Source organism: Mercenaria mercenaria, chromosome 12, assembly GCF_021730395.1.
Source record: "Mercenaria mercenaria strain notata chromosome 12, MADL_Memer_1, whole genome shotgun sequence".
Taxonomy (NCBI): Eukaryota; Metazoa; Mollusca; class Bivalvia; order Venerida; family Veneridae; genus Mercenaria; species Mercenaria mercenaria.
This window is the reverse complement of record NC_069372.1, coordinates 30,649,717-30,670,706: the sequence shown is the minus strand read 5'-3', so window position 1 is coordinate 30,670,706 and position 20,990 is coordinate 30,649,717. Positions and strand designations below refer to the sequence as shown.

Sequence of the window (20,990 nt, the reverse complement as noted above, 5' to 3'; positions counted from 1 at the left end):
GATTTGACCTAGTGACCTACTTTTTGACCCCAGATGATAACCCCTTTTCGTAATCGCCCTAGATTTCATTAAGGTTTTCATTTTGACTTAATTTCAGGAAGATCAATTGAAAAATACAGCCTTTATCGCATATACAAGCTTTTCCTTTGATTTGACCTAGTGACCTACTTTTTGACCCCAGATGACCTATATTAGAACTTTACCTAGATTTCATCAAGGTAATCATTCTGACCAAAATTCATGAAGATTAATTGAAAAATACAGCCTCTATCGCATACACAATGTTTTTCTTTGATTTGACCTTGTGACCTAGTTTTGATGACCCATTTTCGAACTTGGCCTAGATTTCATCAAAGTAATCATTCTGACCAAAACTCATGAAGATTAATTGAAAAATACAGCCTCTATCGCATACACAAGGTTTTTCTTTGATTTGACCTAGTGACCTAGTTTTTGATACCAGATGACCCATTTTCAAACTCGGTCTAGATTTCATCAAGGTAATCATTCTGACCAAATTTCATGAAGATCAGTTGAAAAATACAGCCTCTATCGCATACACAAGCTAAATGTTGACAGATGACAGACAGACGACAGACGCCGGACATCAAGTGATCAGAAAAACTCACCTGAGCAGAGCTAACAAGTGAACACCAGGGCGGGGCCTCTTATAACCCCAGGGGTATAATTTGAACAATCCTATTAGAGGTCCGCTAGGCAATGATACATACCAAATATCAAAGGCCTAGACCTTGAACTTTCAGACAAAAAGATTTTTTTTTCCCCCTGTATAAGTCTATGTTAAACTTGGGTCCCCTGGGACAGGGCCTCTTTTCACCCTAGGGGCATAATTTGAACAATTTTGGTAGAGGACTGTAAGGCAATGCAACACACCAAATATCAAAAGCCTAGGCCTTGCAGTTTCAGACAAGAAGATTTTTAAAGTTTTTTCCTATATGTCTATGTAAAACTTGGGACCCCCTATGCGAGGCCTCTTTTCACCCCTGGGGCACAATTTAAGCAATCTTCAAGGAGGACCACAAGGCAATGCTACATACAAAATATGAAAGGCCTAGGTCTTGCAGTTTCAGACAAGAAGATTTTTGAAGTTTTTTCCTATACAAGTCTATGTAAAACTTGAGGCACCCAGGGTAATAATTTGAAAACTTTTGGTAGAGGACCACAAGGCAATGCTACATACCAAATATCAAAGGTCTAGGTCTTGTGGTTTTAGACAAGAAGACTTTTAAAGTTTTTTCCTATGTAAGTTAAACATAGTACTAGACATCAATCACTGACACAAATATTAATCCTATCTTGCATTTACCTGTTCACCTGCATGACACAAGTTGATAGCAATAATGACGTAAATGTATGGTTAAAAACATAATGATAAGTCATTTCATTGTAATGTCAATTTTCATAGTAAATACTGAAGAGTTATTTCTTGTTTTTATATATGACCTGTGATAAGGTACAAATAACATTATATCTTAATTTTAGCTTAAACAGCGGATCTGAATTTATTTTATTAGACTTAAAACATTTTCTGACATCACACAATAACCTTGTATTTGACAATCTTTTTGCATTGAGATAAGTTCTTCCCGCATTAATCCTAGTATAACTGGGGATTAAATATGTATCAATGACTTGATACATAGGACTATCTGCAAGAGCAGATACATGGAAATCAAATAAGAAGTTTCAGAAAATCTTAAACAATATGCTTCAAGATGATCAAATCAAGAGTTCAGTCTTAAATTTTCAGCAACCAGCATTATCTTTTCAATTGTTTTTAATAATCTAAAATTTTAGGTACTGTCTCTATATGTCTATGTAAAACTTGTGACCCCCGGGGCGGGGCCTCTTTTCATCCCAGGGGCATAATTTGAACAATCTTGATAGAGGACCATAAGATGATGTCACATGCCAAATATCAAGGCTCTACGTCTTGCGGTTTTGGACAAGAAGATTTTTAAAGTTTTTCCTTTCGGTTGCCATGGCAACCAGAGTTCTGCATGGAATTAATTTCTTTGAACAATTTTGAAAGGGGACCACCCAAGGATCATTCCTGTAAAGTTTGGTGTAATTCTGCCCAGTGGTTTTCAAGTAGAAGATTTTTTTAGAAAATGTTGACGGACACATGACGCATGACAGACATTGAGCGGTCACAAAAGCTCACCATGAGCCTTTAGCTCTGGTGAGCTAAAAACAAATAAGTCTATGTAAAACAAGCTTTTCCTTTGATTTCATGGGGCGACCTAGTTTTTGACCCCACATGACCCAGTTTCAAACTTCGCCTAAGATTCATCAAGATAAACATTCTGATCAAGTTTCAGGAAGATAGGGTCATAAATGTGGCCTCAAGAATGTTAACAAGCTTTTCTTTTGAATTGACTGGGTGACTTAGTTTTTGACCCCAAATGACCCGGTTTTGAACTTGGCATAGGAATCATTAAGATAAACATTCTAACCAAGTTTAATGAAGACAGGGTCACAAATGTGGCCTCTAGGGTGTTGACAAGCTTTTGCTTTTAGTCCAAGAGCCAGGGCATGTTTATTTACTTTTTTGCGCCTTTGAAAAATAATCATATAGCGGTTACAGGCAAAGTATGTAGTTTTCAGAACTGCGCGTCTTAGTTGCCATATCCGGGACAATGACCATAAATCTAAGATGGCCGCCAAGATGGCCGCCAATTTTCTGTAATAATGGTCATTTAAATAATTTGACTCTAGGGAACATTTCAGAACTATCTAACTATCATTTCTTTGTATCTTTTTATGTAAAATAAACCATATTTCACCAAATTTGTATAAAAAGGGCTTTGTAATCGTCAAATTTTAAGAAAAGTCAGTAAAAATAGCAAAATATTGTGATTTTTCAGCATTTTTTCAAAACCTGTAATTTTCAATTGTTGCAAAAATTTTAACATTTTGTCACAGGCATATAGTTTTACAACTGGTTTATCAAGTCATCTATTTATGAGTGAAATATAATGTTACTAGACATCAGATACCTATTTTTCCGTAATAAGAGGTGATTCAATGTACCCACCGCTGCATAAATAATTCCAAAAATTGTGCATGTATACATGTACCAGTAGACACATCATTAGTAAGGAGGTATTTTAGATTTTATGTGTGTTGTTTTGTCATAATTGACTACTTGATAGCTGACTAAAAAAGAAAAACTTAAACATATCCTACCAAAATTGTAATCAAACAAAACCTTCCGTAAGAAGTTACTTCCCTTGGTTGCTAGCACACCATTTGCAATCAGGAGCCTAATGCAGACGGTAAAAGCGGAATTTATTTAGAGTAGACCAGTACCACATTACACAAAACCTGTAGACATGCAGTTACAGAGGTAAGAATATACTAAACCATTTACTGTTATATGTTTGTGCTTATATGCCCACTACAATGATAAATTCACTGTAATACTTGTGTCATGTTTCAAGTGTATGACCTTTGTGATTTGTCAGAGTGAATGATTGCAATTTTAAGTGTTAGAAATGAAATGTTTTTGGTCTATGCTGCTTAGTTGCTTATTCTTAACCATTATTTAACCAAAGCTGAAAAAGCAAACCTGAGTTTTGCAATGTAGGAAGGGTCCTGCTCGAAGGTTTTAGTAACTGTTATAGTACTCGGGTAATGCATTTTTCGGATAATTAGTAATTTGCAGCACCTTAATATGATGATTATTGTATATATATCTTTTTCTTTTGAATATATTGTTTTCTAAATATTTCAGATGTTGAAAGGATGGTTGGGTTGCGTTGGTTGGATATAGACTATGCTGACCAGTGAGTCAATAGGAGTAAAAGAGGTGCAAAAAAAAAAGAACTGTTTACAGGTAGTGCATTTTTGTCATATAACTAACTATTTGACTGAACTGGTGAGGAAATCTAGATGTTTGTCTCCAGCTTTAATTATAACAACTCAGATTATTTTAGCTTTTTCATTATATTGTATAGATCTATTTCATCTATGTAATAACACAGATACATGCCCAGTGCCATTTATTACCTTGAACTGACTGGTTGATGGTTAATGATAATAGTGTTTCAAATATTTATTTTGTGTTTTATATATTTTCTGTTTCAAACATGTTGTGGTATGTATGTTCTTCAGGTGTTCCATTACATACAAAGAGGAAAAGACAGAGGAAAGTACAGAGGAAAAGACAGAGGAAAGTACAGAGGAAAAGACAGACAAACTCCAGACTAAACACCAAACAATGGCAGATTATTCCTAGGTGTATGCATGTAAGAATCTTCAGTGTAAAGTATATATTATGCACTAAAACTATATCATGATAATAAACATAGTACATAATTGCATATATTAAAGTTTGCTTTAGTAGCTATAACAAAATGTACCTTTATCTCTTTTTATAAGTATTAGTTGGTATGCTTCATTGCTGTAATGCAGACTGTTACAATTGTATAAGTCTGAGATTTAATTTTTTGACATTACCAGGAAACTTTATACATGTAATGAAATGACAGAATCTTGTTTATGCACATGTTCATACATACTTTGAGATATGTATTGTGTGCTGTTTTATTCAGTTGTATTTGTGGTTGGCTTTAATAGTGAAATTGATGTTGATCAAAATCAGTGGGGAAATTTGTACAATGGTTTAACATAAATACATTGTAACTGTTACATTTTCCAGGTGTAATTGGACTGAGATATACAGTACCTTAAAAAACATTGGTCTAAGCAGATGTGTTAATTAAGCTGAAATTAGAAGTAAAAGGTAAGCTGTTGTTTTGACAGGATAGGTGCACATATACATGTTATGGTATTTAATCATTTAATTTGTTCACAAAATTAAAAAAAAATATGAAGCACTTACTTATATTTATGTATGGAAGAGGTTTTGAGCTGTGCATTAACAGGAAACTTTATAGATGTAATGAAATGACAGAATCTTATTTATGCACATGTTTATAGACACTTTGAGTTTTGTATAAATGTACATGTAAAAGTGTTGTTTTATCAATTTGTATTTGTGGTTGGCTATAACAGTGAAATTGATGGTGATCAAAATCATTGGGGAAATTTCTGCAATGGTTTAATTTAAATACATTATAACTGTTACATTTTCCAGGTGTAGTTGGACTGAGATATACAGTACCTTAAAAAACATTGGTCTAAGCAGATGTGTTAATTAAGCTGAAATTAGAAGTAAAAGGTAAGCTGTTGTTTTGACAGGATAGGTACACATATACATGTTAAGGTACATGTGCAAGCTGTTATAGTTCAATTTTAACATATGTCACGCGCAACAACCAGAATAAAATCAATTTTATAATAAACAGTATTTATTAATTTTACAGATAATCACATTTTGAAATGCATTGCGCAAAATAACTTAGTAAGGCGATGAATATATATTTTCAGAATACCTATTATAATATACCATGAGTTCGGAATTGAAATGCATTTTGCATCTTAGAAAGATAAAAGATACAGGAGAAGAATTAAAAACATTTGATGATGAAACCTGGAACACTGTCAAAAACTGTGAAAAGTTAAGACGAACTGTATGGCCTAATTCAAAGTTCAATGTATTAAAACTATCAGATGAGTGTTTGCCTACATTATGCTACCATTCAAGCTGCTATAAATGTTATACAGCTGTTCCAAAAACACTTTCTGAATCATGTAACAATGTCAGTAAAGATGACAATAATAATGATGTACCTAAACCTATTCTTCGCAGTGAGGTAAAACACCCTATAGCAAGTTCGTCAGGAGTTTTTAAGAACACTTGTTTATTTTGTAATCAGTTAAGAAAAAAAGTTAAACAGAAACATGAAAATCTGTCTTTTACTGTACAGCAGTCCAGTGCAGAAAATATTAAACGTGCAGCCATTGAATTAAATGATGCTGTATTACTTGCAAAAATATCAGACATCGATTTAGTTGCAAAGAGGCTGAAGTGTCACCCTTCTTGTCGAAATATATACATGAAAAGATGGGAAAGATCACGTACAGCAAAGAAGAAAAACAATGGTTCCAATGTTTCCGTGCATGAAAAAGCCTATGACATTATCAGGCAGTATGTACAAAATGAAGTTGTTGACTCCTTACGACCAAAAAAACTTGCAGCATTGTATAAACGATACACAGCGTTAAATCCAAACTCTGGATATAAAGCACAAAACTTGTGTGACAGACTCATTGCTGATTTTAAAGGAAACCTGAAAAAATGTAAATCATCAAATAAAGATGGTATAGTTTTATGTTCAGTGTCTATAGCTGATGACTATGCAATCAGACAGGCTAGTATTGATAATGACTTGCTTAAAGATGCAGCACAATACCTAAGAGGTATCATATTGTCACAAAAGTCAGAATCTGAGCCTAAAACAGGGGAGTCATTAAAGCAAGATCAAATTTGTACGCCAGATGAACTTCTCAGATTTTTTCGATGTTTATATACAGGATCAAACGAAGATACTGCCTCAGACCAAGTAGAAAGGCTGATCAAGTCAGTAAGTGATGATGTCATATATGCAACTACACGTGGTAGGATAAAGCCTGTAAAACATTTAAATATTGGTCTTGGTGTAAAAAGCCTAACAGGTAGCAGAAGAGTTGTGGAAATACTGAATAGGTTCGGTCACTCAGTTTCATATCATACGGTTGAAGAAGTTGAAACCCAGTTAGCGTCAGATATTTCAGAAAAGAAGCAGGCAACTCCAGATGGGTTATTTAAAATGTCAGGTCTTCTTACAAGTCTTGCTTGGGACAACTATGATGAAAATATAGAAACTCTCTCAGGCGCAGGAACCCTTCATGACACAGTAGGTATCTGTTACCAGGCCATTCCACCTGATCCAGAAAATATGGACAATATCAGGTATGAAAGAGAAACCCCCGGTTCTACAATGAGCCAAGCCAGAGGTGGAAGACGGTCTCTAGAAATTACAGAAACGAGTATCGAGCCTTACCGAAAGAAACCAAGAATGTCCAGGTTTGATTTCGAAATTCATAACTGTGAAGTCCCAGAAAATTTAAAACAAGTTCAAAAGCTAGACATGTTTTGGATGGTAAATGTTGCTCTTGTAGAAGACGTACCTTTATGGTCGGGTTGGAATGCTGTAACAACTGTTGATCGTTTGCCATTACAGAAAGTAGGATACATGGAAAACTTAAATCTACCCCCTACACGTCTTGATGTAGTCGCAGAAACTTTAAAACGATCACAGAAGGTAGCAGAGGAATGTGGTGAAGATTTTGTTATAGTCACATATGATCTAGCAGTGGCAAAGCCGGCTTTACAAATCCAAGTGCAAGAGTCTCCATTGTATGATAATGTGTTTATTTGTTTTGGAGCGTTCCATATTTTGATGGCTTACTTTGGAGCTGTTGGACATATACTTGAAGGCTCTGGAGGCCCTGATATCTTAACAGATTCTGGTATTCTTGCATCTGGTTCTTTAGTTTCATTCATGAAAGGCAAGCATTATAATAGATGTAAACGACTACATGTTATACTTGCCAGTGCATTTAACATTTTGCACTTCCGCCAATTTTTAGAAGTACATGGTTCTTTGCCAGATAACCTTCTAGAGGATATGAAGAGGTTGGTTGAAAATCCAAGTCCTGCAATGCTTGCAGATATACAGGCTTCGGTACATTACCAGGAGTTTTTGGATACTTATACCAAGTATTCCGTTGACACATTGAATGGTCACCATGGCAGCACAGCAAAATATTGGCTGATATATATCCAGCTTGTAAACATCTTTCTGCGCTTTATAAGAGCATCAAGAACAAACGACCTCGGTCTTTTTACGTATACAATAGGTGAAATGTGCACCTTATTTTTTGCAACAGGACGACCAAATTACTCAAGATGGATGGTGAAGTATCAACTCAACCTATTAAATGCACACCCATCCATAAAAGAGAGACTTCAAAAGGGTGCTCTTTCTGTACGCAGAACAACAAAAAACTTTGCGAGAGCTGAAGTCGACCTTACTTTGGAGCAAACAATTAATGCAGATGCCGCTTCAAGATTAACAGGTATTGCAGCATTTTCTAACTCAGACAGTGCAAGACAGAGATGGATGCTTACAAGGGCTGTTCGGAGTGATATTGTTGGAAATCTAATGGAAATGACTGGTCTAAAACCGAACGACGATGGTACAAAATCACTGAAACCATACCGTATAAGAAAAGACCAAGATGCGATAAAGAAAGTCATTGAAAGTGTAGAAAACACAATGAACCCATTTGTACAAGCATCTGATGCTAACCTGTACTGTATCACTACTGGGAAACAAGCAAGTGATGATGTAAAGCATGGTCTTTTAAATTGTTTGGAAATGGGTAAAGCTTGGAAAGATGAATTTTTAGCTAAGTGTAAGCAGAACCCTTTAGAATTTGAGAAACCGATTAAAAGGAGGAAAATACCCAATTTCACGTCTGATGCAATCAAAACTCAACTCACATCAAAGAACAATAAGGTAGTAGAATTGCAGATTACTAGAGACGTATTTGGTAGATTACTATGCATCAGTACTGAAGGAAATATTGATCTACGAAAAGTATTTTCATATCCGCTTCTTGCAGTTCCCCTGTCTCTTGCACATGTAGATGGAGCCATGAACAAGACTGACAAAGCAAAGTTAATGCAACGGCTCGAAAAGTACCTTTTAGGACCAACTCCAACAAGCGTAGATGTTACTCTGGTTGACGCGATGTTTCTCCTTCACTCTCTACAGAGTCTTCCACGAACATTCGGTGACTTGTCAAGATTATTAATGATAATGCTTTGCAAGATGTCACAGAGGGTAGACTTTATTTGTGACAAGTATGTATCACCATCAATTAAGTATACTGAACGGGAAAGACGAGGAGAAGAAGAAACTGTATACTGTATTAGTGGCCCTGAACAGAAGCTCCCACGTGACTGGCAGAATGCACTGAAAAATTCATCATTTAAAACGTCACTATTCCATTTCCTTTCCGAAGACTGGAGAAACAAGCGTCACGCAGATGGGCTGAAGAAACATGAAATTTATCTTGCTATCAAAAATACATGTCACCGATATAAAGCGGAAGGTGGGACAGTTGTACATGACATCATAACTGAGTATAATTGCCAACATGAAGAAGCAGACACAAGATTGATTTTTCACTTGGTCAAAACTATTAAAAGCAAACCATCAAGCCAATGTGTTGTAAGAAGTAACGATACCGATGTACTAGTGTTGTTACTATATCATGTTAGTCAGTTAGAGGGACAACCAAAAGTCTGGATGGATGCAGGCCTAAGTAGTCGCAATACTAGACGCTATATTCCTATTTCCAGCAATACAATAGAAACAGAAATAGTGAATGCCTTACCTAGTATCCATGCATTTACTGGCAATGATTTCTGTGCATCCTTCATGAACAAAGGGAAAATACGTCCATTTGAAACACTGAAGAAAGACCAGGCGTATGTAAGCGCATTCGCTAAATTAGGAAATGAATTTCCAATAAGCACAGCTGTTGAAAACACGATAGAGAGGTTTGTGTGCTCCTTATATGGATGGCCAAAAGAAAGTGATATAGATGCGGTAAGATACCGTTTGTTTAGACGGGTATATGCTACTAAAAATGCAACTGATTTAGCAGCCAAAATAAGAGGAATAGATCCCAGCTCTATGCCACCATGCAGAAGAGTACTGCATAACAAGATAAAGCGGGCAAATTATGTTGCCTCAGTATGGAAAAATGCCAACACTCCTACTCCTGTAAATAGCAGACCAGAGGACAATGGTTGGTTGTTGGAAGATAATAGATTCAGGATCAGTTGGTTTGATGGAGACCAAGTGCCAAATGATGTTGCTGATTTGGTGATTTCCAACATCAACAACCTTACAGAAGATGTAAAAATTATGACAACCTCAGCTGATGAGCCAGGGTCTGATGAATCAGATGACGAATTCGAACTGCATGCAGATACATAAACGTGTATATACATATATACCCCATACATCAGATGTAATAAATTGCCGAAATATGTATTCAACCTATGTTGTAATGTAGTCATTACTATCCGTCTCAAGTTGTATCTGAACATTACTTTTAAACACTGCAACTGTCATTGTTTCAAATGACTGAAATTTCACAATGTGTTACCTATTCATAAATGCATAGTTGGTACTGTTATTCTGACTATTACACATTACTTCTTTGCGCCTTTAATTGTGCCACTGCTCTGTGATAATCGTAACTAGATATTAAATCAAACTGTAATATTTGGTTACTATATAATGTTCTCTTGTGATGCGTTTACTTTGTTTAAAAGCTTTACGAGCAAATGAAAATGCAATAGTTAATTTTGTATATTGTCATGCCAGTTCATATGTAACTGTTTCTCAATATAAAAGTTTCAGTTATTGTTTCAGACTTATTGTACTGAAATGACATCGAGATGATTTACAATGCTATCCTATTTTTATGTCATATTACTTGTTAAACTGTTAAATCAAATTTAAATGTATATTGTTTAAAATTGCGTACCCTTGGTTTGTTAAGAGTTGCCATGGTAATGATGAATTATGTTTAGTGACATCAATTAATATATTACCATTTCATTTTCATGTGATTCCTGTATTTTATGTTTAAATTATAAATCATTCATATCAATTTAATTTGCCAACTCATAACACTATTATGATATTCATTTTCAAGATCATATTGAATTTCTGCTTTATATATTTGTTTCATATTTTGCTTAGACAATACATATGCATATTTCACTTTGTATGTGTAAGCATTCCTGATAACCTTCAGATGTAAATATTCTGCATATGTGCAGTTATATAATAAACCAATTACATTTATTACATTTCTGCAATGGTAATTAGTGAATCTTTGAAGACAAAAATGATATTTCAACTATACTGTGTACCTTGGTTGCCATGGTTACAAGAATCAATGTAATTTATTTAATATTTGTTATCTATTACTATACTTTGTTTTGTTTGTTACATGAATTTTACAAATGAAGAAAATTATCTTTAAATACAGATTAATTGTTTCAGTTATATACGGCCTAAGTATAGGCTGTGTAGTGGAATTTCTTGAGATTTTCCAGTGTTATGTGTGACTTTGTCCTATTTTCATACATATTAAACATTACATGAGTAACATGCTACGTTTATCGATTTTGTGTGCATATATAAGTACAATCATATTAAAATAAAAAGTTAAATCTATTCTTCTCTCTGTTTAGAATGTATGTCTAAATAAAATCCGCTTTTACCGTCTGCATTAGACTCTTGATGGTAAATGATGTCCTAGTAACTAAGGGAAACAACTCCTTACGGAAGGTTTTGTTAAATTACAATTTTGGTAGGAAATGTATACAGTTTTTTTTGTCAGCTATCAAATAATCAATTTAATATGACAAAACAATACACAGAATATCTATAATACCTTCTTACTAATGATGTGTCTACTGGTACATGTATACATGCACAATTTTTGGAATTATTTATGCAGCGGTGGGTACATTGAATCACCTCTTATTACGGAAAAATAGGTATCTGATGTCTAGTAACATTATATTTCACTCATAAATAGATGACTTGATAAACCAGTTGTAAAACTATATGCCTGTGACAAAATGTTAAAATTTTTGCAACAATTGAAAATTACAGGTTTTGAAAAAATGCTGAAAAATCACAATATTTTGCTATTTTTACTGACTTTTCTTAAAATTTGACGATTACAAAGCCCTTTTTATACAAATTTGGTGAAATATGGTTTATTTTACATAAAAAGATACAAAGAAATGATAGTTAGATACTTCTGAAATGTTCCCTAGAGTCAAATTATTTAAATGACCATTATTACAGAAAATTGGCGGCCATCTTGGCGGCCATCTTGGATTTATGGTCAGTGTCCCGGATATGGCAACTAAGACGCGCAGTTCTGAAAACTACATACTTTGCCTGTAACCGCTATATGATTATTTTTCAAAGGCGCAAAAAAGTAAATAAACATGTCCTGGCTCTTGGACTATTTGATCTGACCAGGTGACCTAGTTTTTGTCCCCACATGACCCAGTTTAGAACTTGGCCTAGAAATCATCAATATAACATTCTGTGCAAGTCTGTATCAAATCAAAGCATAAATGAAACCTCTATATGGCATATTAGGCCAAAATAGAAAATTTTGCCCCTTTCAGGGGAAGTAACTCTAGAACCCATGATGGAATATAGCCTCTGTTCGAAAGGAACCGAGATCTTATTGTGATTTAAGTTTTGTGTAAGTCTGGTTAAAATTGAATGTAAAATGTCACTTCTATCCTGTTCACAAGGTAAAAATTAACAAATTTTGGTTCTTTCAGGGGCCGTAACTCCAGAACCTATGATTGGATCTGACGGATTTATCATGGAATCCAAGATCTATTGTTGTTAAAGATATTTTGCAAGTTTGCATCAAATCAAAACATAAATGAAGTCTCTATATGGCTGCAAAAGTCAAAATAGCAAATTTTGGACCTTTAAGGGGCCATAACTCTGGAACCCATGATGGGATCTGGTCAGTTTTTGAAAGGAACCCAGTACGGCAATACAAGTTGTGTGCGAGTCTTAATAAAATCAATTGCAAAATGTGGTCTCTATTGTGTTCACAAGTCAAAATAGCAAATTTTGGCCCTTTAAGGGGTCATAACTCTGGAACTCATGATAGGATCTGGCCAGTTTTCAAAAGGAACCGAGATATTATTCCAATACAAGTTGTGTGCAAGTCTGATTAAAATCAATTGCAAAATGTGGTCTCAAGCCAAAATTGTGGACGGACGACAGACGGCGGATAAAGGGCGATCACAAAAGCTCACCCTGTCACTATGTGACAGGTGAGCTAAAAAAGATACTACAGAGTAAATTACAAAACTATAAAAGAGCTTGTTACCATGTTCTATCAGCAACTCCAGGATTTCATGTATATTGTTCTGCAAAAATACCATATGACTGTGGTCATCTAGTACCTAAAGTAAATGGAACGAAATCTTCATAATTAATCGTTTTGCTATGAATCACCTCAAAAGTTAACATACTGACAAAATCAGACTTCAAGTAAATTTGCTGTTGAGCTGAACATTTCTTTCAAAACATATTTAAACATACATGTTAATCACATATAGACTGTCACTCCGTTATTAGTTAGCCTATATAATGTTTCCTACTTAGTTATGCAATGAAGTTTAGTATATAGACAAGAGCCATGTGCAAATTTGAATTTAAAAGGTTGCCAAGAAGTTGAAATATTTTGAATAGTGTAAAGTTATGGTCCTTGTACACTAACACTTCCTCTCCATGGCCTGTCACAATAAAAAGTTTGAACAAAATGGTTTTCACACATGACTGTGAAAAACATTTAAAACAAGAGGACAAAATGGGCCTAAATCGCTCACCTGAAGAGGACTTTGACCATCTTTCAAATGTCAAACTGATGATTTTTAGAAATTTTTTGCAAAATTTTCCGATGTACAATCAAGTAACCCCTGGGGCTTGGTCAATTTGACCCTGGGGGGTCAAGATTTGAACAAATTCTGTAGAGGTTCACTAGGCAATGCTACATGTCAAATATATAAGCTCTAGGCTTTCTGGTTTATTTTTAGAAAATTCTGAAGATTTTTCTATGTACAATCAGTAACCCCATTGGGTGGTGTCAATTTGACCCCGGGGGTAATGATTTGAACAAATTTTGTAGAGGTCTACTAGGCAATGCTACATGTCAAATATCTAAGATCTAAGCCTTCTGGTTTATATTTAGAAAATTTTGAAGATTTTTCTCTGTACAATCAAGTAACCCCATGGGGCGGGGTCAATTTGACCCCGGGGGTAATGATTTGAACAAATTTTGTAGAAGTCTACTAGGCAATGCTACATGTCAAATATCTAAGATCTAGGCCTTCTGGTTTATATTTAGAAAATTTTGAAGATTTTTCTCTGTACAATCAAGTGACCCCTAGGGCAGGGTCAATTTTGACCCTGGGGGTCATGATTTGAACAAATTTTGTAGAGGTCTACTAGGCAATGCTACATGTGAAATATCTAAGCTCTAGGCCTTCTAGTTTATTTTTAGAAATTTTTTGAAGATTTCCTATGTAAAATCATGTGACCCCTGGAGCAGGGTCAATTTTGATCCCGGGGGTCATGATTTGAACAAATTTTGTAGAGGTCCATGAGGCAATGCTACATGTGAAATATCTAAGCCCTAGGCCTTCTGGTTTATTTTTAGAAAATTTTGAAGATTTTTCTATGTACAATAATGTAACTCCATGGGGCGAGGTCAATTTGACCCCGGGTCATGATTTGAACAAATTTTGTAGAGGTCTACTAGGCAATGCTACATGTCAAATATCTAAGACCTAGGCCTTCTGGTTTATTTTTAGCAAATTTTTGAAGATTTTCCTATGTAAAATCAAGTGACCACTGGGGCGGGGTCAATTTTGACCCCGGGGGTCATGATTTAAACAAATTTTGTAGAGGTCCACTAGGCAATACTACATGTGAAATATCTAAGCTCTAGGCCTTCTGGTTTATTTTTAGAATTTTTTTGAAGATTTTCCTATGTAAAATAAAGTGACCCCTGGAGCAGGGTCAATTTTGATACCGGGGGTCATGATTTGAACAAATTTTGTAGAGGTCCATGAGGCAATGCTACATGTGAAATATCTAAGCCCTAGGCCTTCTGGTTTATTTTTAGAAATTTTTTGAAGATTTTCCTATGTAAAATCAAGTGACCCCTGGGTCAGGGTCAAATTGACCCCAGGGTCATGATTTGAACAATTTTAGTAGAGGTCCACTAGGCAATGCTACACGTCCAATATCTAAGCTCTAGGACTTCTGGTTTTTGAGAAGAAAATTTTTTAAGATTTACCTATGAAAAAAATCAAGCGACCCCTGGGGCGGGGTCAATTTTGACCCCAGGGTCATGATTTGAACAGATGTGATAGAAGTCCACTAGGCAATGCTTCATACCAAATATCTAAGCTCTACGCTTCTGGTTTTTGAGAAGAAGATTTTTCAAGTTTTTCCTTTCGGTTGCCATGGCAACCAGAGTTCTGCATGGAATTCAATTCTTTGAATAATTTTGAAAGGGGGCCACCCAAGGATCATTCCTGTGATGTTTGGTGTAATTATGCCTAGTGGTTTTCAAGAAAATTTTTTTAGAAAATGTTGAAGGACACACGACGCACGACGCATGACGGACGATGGACATTGAGCGGTCACAATAGCTCACCATGAGCCTTTGGCTCAGGTGGGCTTAAAACAAATCTGATTATAGCTTTGGTGTACCCTTAAAGTGTAATGTGCACCAAAGTTACCGTACAAAGTTACACATACGCACCCCAATTTTCGCCAAAAATCCTGGGAAAAAACATTTTTGTTCAACTTTGAGGAAGATTGAAAATGAAACAAGAGGACCATGATGGTCCTGAATCGCTCACCTCTTCCCACATGACCCAGTTTTGAGTATGACGTCGTTTTTTCTATTATTTGACATAGTGACCTAGTTTTGGAGCTCATGTGACCCAGTTTTGAACTTGACCTAGATATTATCAAGATAAAAATTCTGACCAATTTTCATGAAGATCCATTGAAAAATATGGTCTCTAGAGAGGTCACAAGGTTTTTCTATTATTTGACCTATAGACCTAGTTTTCGAAGGTACGTGACCCAGTTTTGAACTTTACATAGATATCATCAAGATAAAAATTCTGACCAATTTTCATGAAGATCTCATGAAAAATATGGCCTCTAGAGAGGTCACAAGGTTTTTCTATTTTTATACCTACTGGCCTAGTTTTTGATGGCACGTGACCCAGTTTCGAAACTTACCTAGATATCATCAAGGTGAATATTCAGATCAATTTTCATGAAGATCCATTGAAAAATATGGCCTCTAGAGAGGTCAAAAGATTTTAATAATTTTAGACCTACTGACCTAGTTTTTGATAGCAGTTGACCCAGTTTCAAACTTGACCTAGATATTATCAAGATGAACATTCAGACCAACTTTCATACAGATGCCATGAAAAGTATGGTCTCTACAGAGGTCACAAGGTTTTTTATTATTTGACCTACTGACCTAGTTTTTTACGGCACATGACCCAGTTTCAAACTTGACCTAGATATCATCAAGGTGAACATTCTGACCAATTTTTATGGAGATCCATTCACAAGTATGGCCTCTAGAGAGGTCACAAGGTTTTTCTATTTTTAGACCTACTGACCTAGTTTTTGACCGCACATGACCCTGTTTGAAACTTGACCTAGATATCATCAAGATGAACATTCAGACCAATTTTCATACAGATCCCATGAAAAATATGGCCTTTAGAGAGGTCACAAGGTCTTTCTATTATTTGACCTACTGACCTACTTTTTGATGGCACGTGACCCACTTTCGAACTTGACCTAGATATCATCAAGATGAATATTCTGACCAATTTTCATGAAGATCTCATGAAATATATGGCCTCTAGAGAGGTCACAAGGTTTTTCTATTTTTAGCCCTACTGACCTAGTTTTTGACCACAGGTGACCCAGTTTCGAACTTGACCTAGATATCATCAAGATGAACATTCAGACCAACTTTCATACAGATCCCATGAAAAATATGGCCTTTAGAGAGGTCACAAGGTTTTTCTATTATTTGACCTACTGACCTAGTTTTTGAAGGCACGTGACCCAGTTTCGAACTTGAACTAGATATCATCAAGGTGAACATTCTGACCAATTTTCATGAAGATCTTGTGAAATATATGGACTCTAGAGAGGTCACAAGGTTTTTCTATTTTTAGACCTACTGACCTAGTTTTTGATGGAACGTGACCCAGTTTCGAACTTGACCTAGCTATCATCAAGATGAACATTCTGACCAATTTTCATGAAGATCTTGTGAAATATATGGCCTCTAGAGAGGTCACAAGGTTTTTCTATTATTTGACATAGTGACCTAGTTTTTGATGGCACGTGACCCACTTTCGAACTTGACCTAGATATCATCAAGATGAACATTCTGACCAATTTTCATGAAGATCTCATGAAATATATGGCCTCTAGAGAGGTCACAAGGTTTTTCTATTTTTAGCCCTACTGACCTAGTTTTTGACCGCAGGTGACCCAGTTTCGAACTTGACCTAGATATCATCAAGATAAACATTCAGACCAACTTTCATACAGATCCCATGAAAAATATGGCCTTTAGAGAGGTCACAAGGTTTTTCTATTATTTGACCTACTGACCTAGTTTTTGAAGGCACATGACCCAGTTTCGAATTTGAACTAGATATCATCAAGGTGAACATTCTGACCAATTTTCATGAAGATCTTGTGAAATATATGGCCTCTAGAGAGGTCACAAGGTTTTTCTATTTTTAGACCTACTGACCTAGTTTTTAATGGAACGTGACCCAGTTCGAACTTGACCTAGCTCATTCAGATGATATTCTGACAATTTTCTGAAGATTTTTGAAAATATAGGGGCCTCTAGAGAGGTCCAAGGTTTTTCTATTATTTGAACCACTGCCTATGTTTTGACCGGCCTGTGACCTTTTCGAATTGACTAGATATTCCAAGATGAAATTCGTGACCTAACATTTATACGATCCATGAGAACAAATTGGCTTGTAGAGGTCCAAGGAATTTTCATTAAATATTTGACCTAGACCTGTTTTTTGAATTGGACTGACCCAACTTTCGACTATGACCAGTGACCTCATCAAGATTGACCCATTCTGATCGAATTTTAGAGAGTCTGGCATGAATCAATATGCCTCTAGAGAGGTCAGGTTTTTCATATTTTTAGTACCTTACTGACCTAGTGTTCATTTGACCGCAGGTGACCAGTTTCGAACTGACTAGAATCCACAGGAAGCTTCAGACCAACTATCATACAGATCTCCTGAATATGGCTTTTGAGAGAGGTTTTCAAAGTTTTTCTTTGTTGCCTACTGCAACCTAGTTATTGACGGCATGACAGTTCGAACTTGAACCTAGATTTATCAAGGTGACACCAATCTGATCATTTCATGTGATTTGTGTAATATATTGCCTCTAGAGGTCCAAGATTTTTCTATTTTAGACCTACTGACGCTACGATTTGATGACGACGTGACATTCGACTGACCTAGATAGCATCAAGTGAACTTCTCAACTTAAAACAAATCCATGAAAACATGTGACCCTTAAGGTGGTCACAGCAAAGTTTACGGACAGACGCTACACATACGCACCACGACGGAGACTGTATCGGCACGCAAACGACACAAAACTCTCCTTGTTCACTTTGTGAAGTGAGCAAAAAGGAATTACATCGACACAGGTAATTTTATTACCTCTGCGGCAGAGAGCAGAGTCAGTCTTGCTGTACTATTTATCTTTGTTTTCTTGAAATAAAACCAGTAAGATTTCATTATACTTTTTCTTGGGTTTTTTTAATCTAAATATTTATATGAATAAATAGAAAGCGATTTTATTCAATATTTGGGAATGGCATCTTTCAAAACAGCATTATCTTCTCAAATCAGACCGATAACAAAAAGTATGATCATCCTTTACTAAGATCTGTTAAAAATCGGCAATTTGCGTAATGCCTCTTGTAGGTTTTGTTATTCACAAACTGATCTCAATTAAAGATCATAGTTGAACTTTCATTAGAATGATTATAGATTTCTTTCTTCAAAATACTATTAAATTTATATAGAAGAGCTGTAGGAGGACAGCAACACTCGGCCTTGTCAGCTGAATGAAAATAAAAGTTGAAAAAGGGGAATAATTTTGTAAAATTGCAAAACAGGGTTATTGAACCTGTAAAATGCATGTCACTTCATGACAATGGACGACTGTGTGAAGTTTCAATCCACTCCCATTAGTGGGTACTGAGATACCAGCTTACTTTCAAAAACTTAACCAAAAACTGCTAAGTCAAACTAGAACTGTCACAGCAGTGACAAATACCCCCACAATATGGTCTTGTCACAGAGGAATGGCAACCATAAGAAAGACATGGCCACAAGAAGGTGCAATTTAAATCGAACTCAACCTGTATTTTATGATGTTACACCTGTGTACCAAAATTTATCTACATCTGTCAAGCCTTTCATGAGCTATTGTCTGGCAACCATGAGTTTGGCAAATACTAACCCTATAGAAAAAAGTCAGTGGAATACCAGTGGTTTCCGGTGGTTTCCAGTGCATGTGACGCAATCAGTGTTAGCGCGGCACATCCTTTAATGTTTGCAGACAGCCAACTGCAATGTATTAAACATTTTTGACTGGTTTCCAAATGTTTCTGACTGGATCCACTTCTTTTATTTAGAATCCAACGGATGTTTTTTGTTTCAAAAGGCTGTTTGATCACTGGTAAAAAACAAATGGTCACTGCATTTAATGAGACATCACACAAGAAACCGATATAAATAATTTTTATAATAACTTGATTTGTAAAAATTACATGATTCATTTGTTGGGACTCCAGTTAGAAAATCGTCTTTGCAACCAGACTGTACATGAAAAAAAAAGAAAAAAAAGAAAGAAAAAAATGGACTGGCAAACACGAATGATAAAGAAAACCGGAGTGGCGCTGTTTATCAAATCAGTCTTTTAAAAACTGTTTCAAAATGAAAATTTGTTTACATCAGAAGAAAACTTTATACAAGAGCACCACCTTGCGGGTGCTGACGCTCATCTGATTTTTTTTTGTATAACAGAAATATTGTCCTACCCATGATTTTCTAAGTCTAAAAAGGGCCATCATTCTTGCAAAATGCAGGATGGAGTTATGTTTCTTGATGTGCAGTGTCCACTTATGATGGTGAAAAACTGTTGCAAGTTTTAAAGCAATAGCTTTGATAGTTTAGGATAAAAGCTGACCTAAACATAAAACTTAACCAAGAAAACTTATTTTATAAGTACAAAAGGGGCAATAATTCTTGCAAAAAGCAAGATGGAGTTATGTTTCTTGATGTACAGGGTCTGCTTATGATGGTGAACAAGTATTCCAAGTTTCAAGCAATAGCTTTGATAGTTTAGGAGAAAAGCTGACCTAAACATAAAACTTAACCAAGAAATCTGATATTTCTAAGTCCAAAAGGGCCATAAATCTTGCAAAAGCAGGTGGAGTTATGTTTCTTGCTGTAGCAGGTCACTTATGATGGTGAAAATGTTGCAAGTTTTAAAGCAATAGCTTTGATAGTTTAGGATAAAAGCTGACCTAAACATAAAACTTAACCAAGAAAACTTATTTTATAAGTACAAAAGGGGCAATAATTCTTGCAAAAAGCAAGATGGAGTTATGTTTCTTGATGTACAGGGTCTCCTTATGATGGTGAACAAGTATTCCAAGTTTCAAAGCAATAGCTTTGATAGTTTAGGAGAAAAGTTGACCTAAACATAAAACTTAACCAAGAAATCTGTTATTTTTTAAGTACAAAAGGGACCATAAATCTTGCAAAAAGCAAGATGGAGTTATGTTTCTTGCTATACAGGGTCAGCTTATGATGGTGAACAAGTATTCCAAGTTTCAAAGCAATAGCTTTGCTAGTTTAGGAGAAAAGCTGACAAACATAAAACTTAACCAGGCAACGCCGACGCCGACAACCGCTCAAGTGATGACAATAACTCATCTTTTTTTGTCATTTGACCAACTGAACTCATAATCTGCTAGTTATGATCAACCTTCCCATTCACTTTCATGATCCTAGGCCAAAGAGCACTAGAGTTATCATCTGGAAACTGTTTAACTGTTTCAGGTCACTGTGATCTTGACCTTTGACCTACTGGCCTCCAAGTTAATAGGGGTCACTGCTGGTCATGACCAACCTCCATATGAAGTTTCATGATCTTAGGCCCAAGCGTTCTTGAGTTATCATCCGAAAACCGATTGTTCTACATACCGAACGACCAACAGACTGACAGACAGACTGACCCACATCAGCAAAACAGTATCAC

At 35.6% G+C, this 20,990-nt stretch overlaps 1 protein-coding gene across 1 annotated transcript in view; it reads right to left on the bottom strand.

The window, feature by feature from the left end:
- Positions 1-20,990, bottom strand: part of LOC123533207 (TBCC domain-containing protein 1-like) — a 320,801-nt gene that overhangs the window by 204,093 nt on the left and 95,718 nt on the right. Inside the window, exon 8 of the mRNA XM_053520503.1 lies at positions 12,940-13,015. Within this exon, the coding sequence (XP_053376478.1) occupies positions 12,940-13,015 (76 nt within the window). The remainder of the gene's footprint in view (positions 1-12,939; positions 13,016-20,990) is intronic.